At 46.7% G+C, this 3,794-nt stretch overlaps 1 protein-coding gene across 1 annotated transcript; it reads left to right on the forward strand.

Annotated features, from left to right (window-relative positions):
- On the forward strand, positions 1-3,067 carry LOC146959989 (uncharacterized). The gene is made up of 4 exons (XM_085772726.1): positions 1-333; positions 441-593; positions 2,453-2,545; positions 2,765-3,067. The coding sequence occupies exons 1-4, from the start codon at positions 1-3 to the stop codon at positions 3,065-3,067; spliced, it is 882 nt and encodes a 293-aa protein (XP_085628852.1).
- The last annotated feature ends 727 nt before the right edge of the window (positions 3,068-3,794 follow it).

The following is a 3,794-nucleotide window of genomic DNA, read 5'->3' on the forward strand; positions in this document are numbered from 1 at the left end:
ATGCGCCAGATAGGTCGAGTTGATGTCGCTGTTAACAGTGGCAAACGTGGAAGGTACACTACAGATGGTGAGCCTCCCAACAAAAACATAAAGAAGGCAAGGAAAGGGGAAATAAATTTCCTACCCGAATATCCAGAGGGGATGGATGACCACAACCTGGAAGGAGCTTGCCAGGTCCTGATCAGTGAAATGATGAAGAGAAAGCCAAACGGACCCCTCATCAAGAAGGAGATGGATGTGACGTTTGCGCTTCGGAGAAAAGAAGTTGTCATAGACAAGCCTGCCATCAGCCAAATAATACATCGTTGGCCTGCTCTTTTCACAGAAAGCCAGGTTTGTGTGACTGTTTTGAGTATTTACAAAAAATGCAGATGGCTTTCTGTGGTATAAATGTAATGTTGAATAAAATTGTACATTGTTTGCTATGCTTTATGTTTCAGGTTTGTTATGAGTTCAACAGAGTGGTGGGGAAAAATCTCAGAGAGAACTTCTTTGATGCACTTGACCATTTCTCCCCAAGCCTGATGGACCTCTTCAGGAAGAAGAAGGGCCTCACTGGTCAGCTTTTGACTGAGCTCTTGCATCAGACAAAGGTGAGCTCTCCTCTCCTCTCCTCCCTCTCCTCTCCTCTCCTCTCCTCTGTCCTTCTCTTTTCCTCTCCTCTCCTCTGTCCTTCTCCTCTCCTCTGTCCTTCTCTTTTCCTCTGTCCTTCTCCTCTCCTCTCACCCCTCTCCTCTCCTCTCCTCTGTCCTTCTCTTTTCCTCTGTCCTTCTCCTCTCCTCTCCTCTCCTCTGTCCTTCTCTTTTCCTCTGTCCTTCTCCTCTCCTCTTTTCCTCTGTCCTTCTCCTCTCCTCTCCCCCCTCTCCTCTCCTCTGTCCTTCTCTTTTCCTCTGTCCTTCTCCTCTCCTCTCCCCCCTCTCCTCTCCTCTCCTCTGTCCTTCTCTTTTCCTCTGTCCTTCTCCTCTCCTCTCCCCCCTCTCCTCTCCTCTCCTCTTTTCCTCTGTCCTTCTCCTCTCCTCTCCTCTCCTCTCCTCTGTCCTTCTCTTTTCCTCTGTCCTTCTCCTCTCCTCTCCCCCCTCTCCTCTCCTCTCCTCTTTTCCTCTGTCCTTCTCCTCTCCTCTCCTCTCCTCTGTCCTTCTCTTTTCCTCTGTCCTTCTCCTCTCCTCTCCTCTCCTCTTTTCCTCTGTCCTTCTCCTCTCCTCTCCTCTCCTCTGTCCTTCTCCTCTCCTCTCCTCTCCTCTGTCCTTCTCTTTTCCTCTGTCCTTCTCCTCTCTTCTCCTCTCCTCTGTCCTTCTCCTCTCCTCTCCTATCCTCTGTCCTTCTCTTTTCCTCTGTCCTTCTCCTCTCCTCTCCTCTTTTCCTCTGTCCTTCTCCTCTCCTCTCCTCTTTTCCTCTGTCCTTCTCCTCTCCTCTCCTCTCCTCTCCTCTCCTCTCCTCTCCTCTCCTCTGTCCTTCTCTTTTCCTCTGTCCTTCTCCTCTCCTCTCCCCCCTCTCCTCTCCTCTCCTCTCCTCTCCTCTTTTCCTCTGTCCTTCTCCTCTCCTCTCCTCTGTCCTTCTCTTTTCCTCTGTCCTTCTCCTCTCCTCTCCCCCCTCTCCTCTCCTCTCCTCTCCTCTTTTCCTCTGTCCTTCTCCTCTCCTCTTTTCCTCTGTCCTTCTCCTCTCCTCTCCCCCCTCTCCTCTCCTCTCCTCTCCTCTCCTCTGTCCTTCTCTTTTCCTCTGTCCTTCTCCTCTCCTCTCCTCTCCTCTGTCCTTCTCCTCTCCTCTCCTCTCCTCTCCTCTCCTCTGTCCTTCTCCTCTCCTCTCCTCTCCTCTCCTCTCCTCTGTCCTTCTCTTTTCCTCTGTCCTTCTCCTCTCCTCTCCTCTCCTCTGTCCTTCTCTTTTCCTCTGTCCTTCTCTTTTCCTCTGTCCTTCTCTTTTCCTCTGTCCTTCTCCTCTCCCCCCTCTCCTATCCTCTCCTCTGTCCTTCTCTTTTCCTCTGTCCTTCTCCTCTCCTCTCCTCTCCTCTCCTCTGTCCTTCTCTTTTCCTCTGTCCCTCTCCTCTCCTCTCCTCTCCTCTGTCCTTCTCCTCTCCTCTCCTCTCCTCTGTCCTTCTCTTTTCCTCTGTCCTTCTCCTCTCTTCTCCTCTCCTCTGTCCTTCTCCTCTCCTCTGTCCTTCTCCTCTCCTCTGTCCTTCTCTTTTCCTCTGTCCTTCTCCTCTCTTCTCCTCTCCTCTGTCCTTCTCCTCTCCTCTCCTCTCCTATCCTCTCCTCTCCTCTCCTCTGTCCTTCTCCTCTCCTCTCCTCTCCTATCCTCTCCTCTCCTCTGTCCTTCTCTTTTCCTCTGTCCTTCTCCTCTCCTCTCCTCTCCTCTCCTCTCCTCTCCTCTCCTCTCCTCTCCTCTTCTTTCCCTCACCCTTCTGTTCTCTGCCTTTCTTGTCATGTAATGTTGTGAAACTATGCCCACTATCCTCTAGACCACTGAACCAACAGACATCAGGTGCCTCTGTCTTCGGGGACTGCCGGTCATCTTGGGGGATGATCCATCTGCTTTCTTCAAGACCTCCTCTGTAAGTAACTTCATTTTTTGTAAATCCTGCAGGTGCATATTTTGTTTTCCAATTTCAGCCATTACTGTAATGAAGACTTGTCAGTCACTGATTTTCAGAATCATTTGATCAGTATTCAATGTCTCATAGACTTGAACTAATTTTATAGGGACATTTTGAACTAGAAACATTTATTAAATACATCTATCATTGATATCTCCCTCTTTTTTTCGCTGTTAGGATGCAACTGACAAGGACTCCTACAGTCAGACTCCAGTGGGAATCCTCTGCATTGGTCAAGAAAGTTCTCAGCTCAACCCATCCAGAGTGGGGATCATCTTAGAGGGGACTGTTGTATTGGATGAACTGGCAAACCTGCCTCAGGCCTTTTATGTCCTTTTCGGCCTGATTTATGCCCTGCACCTTGACTACCCCAAGTGTATGAAAAATACCTTCCACTTTGTTCAGCAGGTAATGTTCAACCTGGGTAAAAGTGGGCTGGCACCCAAAATACAAACCTTGAAAAATCAGCTCTCTGTGTAAAACAGGGTTCCGAGTAGGTAAACTACTGCTCCAGATTTTCAGTACACTTTTGTACTAACATGTTTGCTGGTGCACTGTTTGCAGTGCATGTTTTGTGGTGTTAGCACTGATTTTACAGTTCTGTTTTACAATGTCCCTTTTTGATACAGACTTGCAGCAAATAGGGTTCAAGCATACAAAAAATTGCTTCAGGACACTTTTAGGAAAGTGCTGAAAAGGTTGGGTCTGAATAAGTGTTATAACTCTGATGTATCTGCCATAGGTTAGATGTTCAACTAAAATTTTCTCAATGACCAGCTTTTAAAAATTTCTAAACATTTTCCCATTTTCACTGGGGCCAGGAAAAAGTTAGCATTCTTATTGTGTGAATTACACCATCTTTGTTTAATTGTGTATTCAGACACATTCGGTCTCTCAGAAACAAGCAGATGCTTTTAGTTGCTGATTGTCTTCTGACAATGCTCATTTTCAAATATTTTTCTGTGGTCAAGTGAGTAATTGTTAAATGTTCATTGGGACCAAACAGAGAGGTTACTAGGCTAGCTAGCTACTGTGTTCACTCACAATATATATTTTGCATTTCATAATGGAAATTTACAAAAGTTATTCTCTCTGAGAAACAAAATGCCGAGTACACTGTGGGCCTTTGCACTGTATTTATTTTTCATTAGTAATTTGTTTTAGATTTTTAATTTTTTGTTTGTTGTTTTTTTACAAAGATTATTTT

The sequence above is a fragment of the Trachurus japonicus genome, unplaced genomic scaffold (assembly GCF_045865225.1).
Source record: "Trachurus japonicus isolate A0001 unplaced genomic scaffold, Traja_1.0 AP030820.1".
NCBI classification, from domain to species: Eukaryota; Metazoa; Chordata; class Actinopteri; order Carangiformes; family Carangidae; genus Trachurus; species Trachurus japonicus.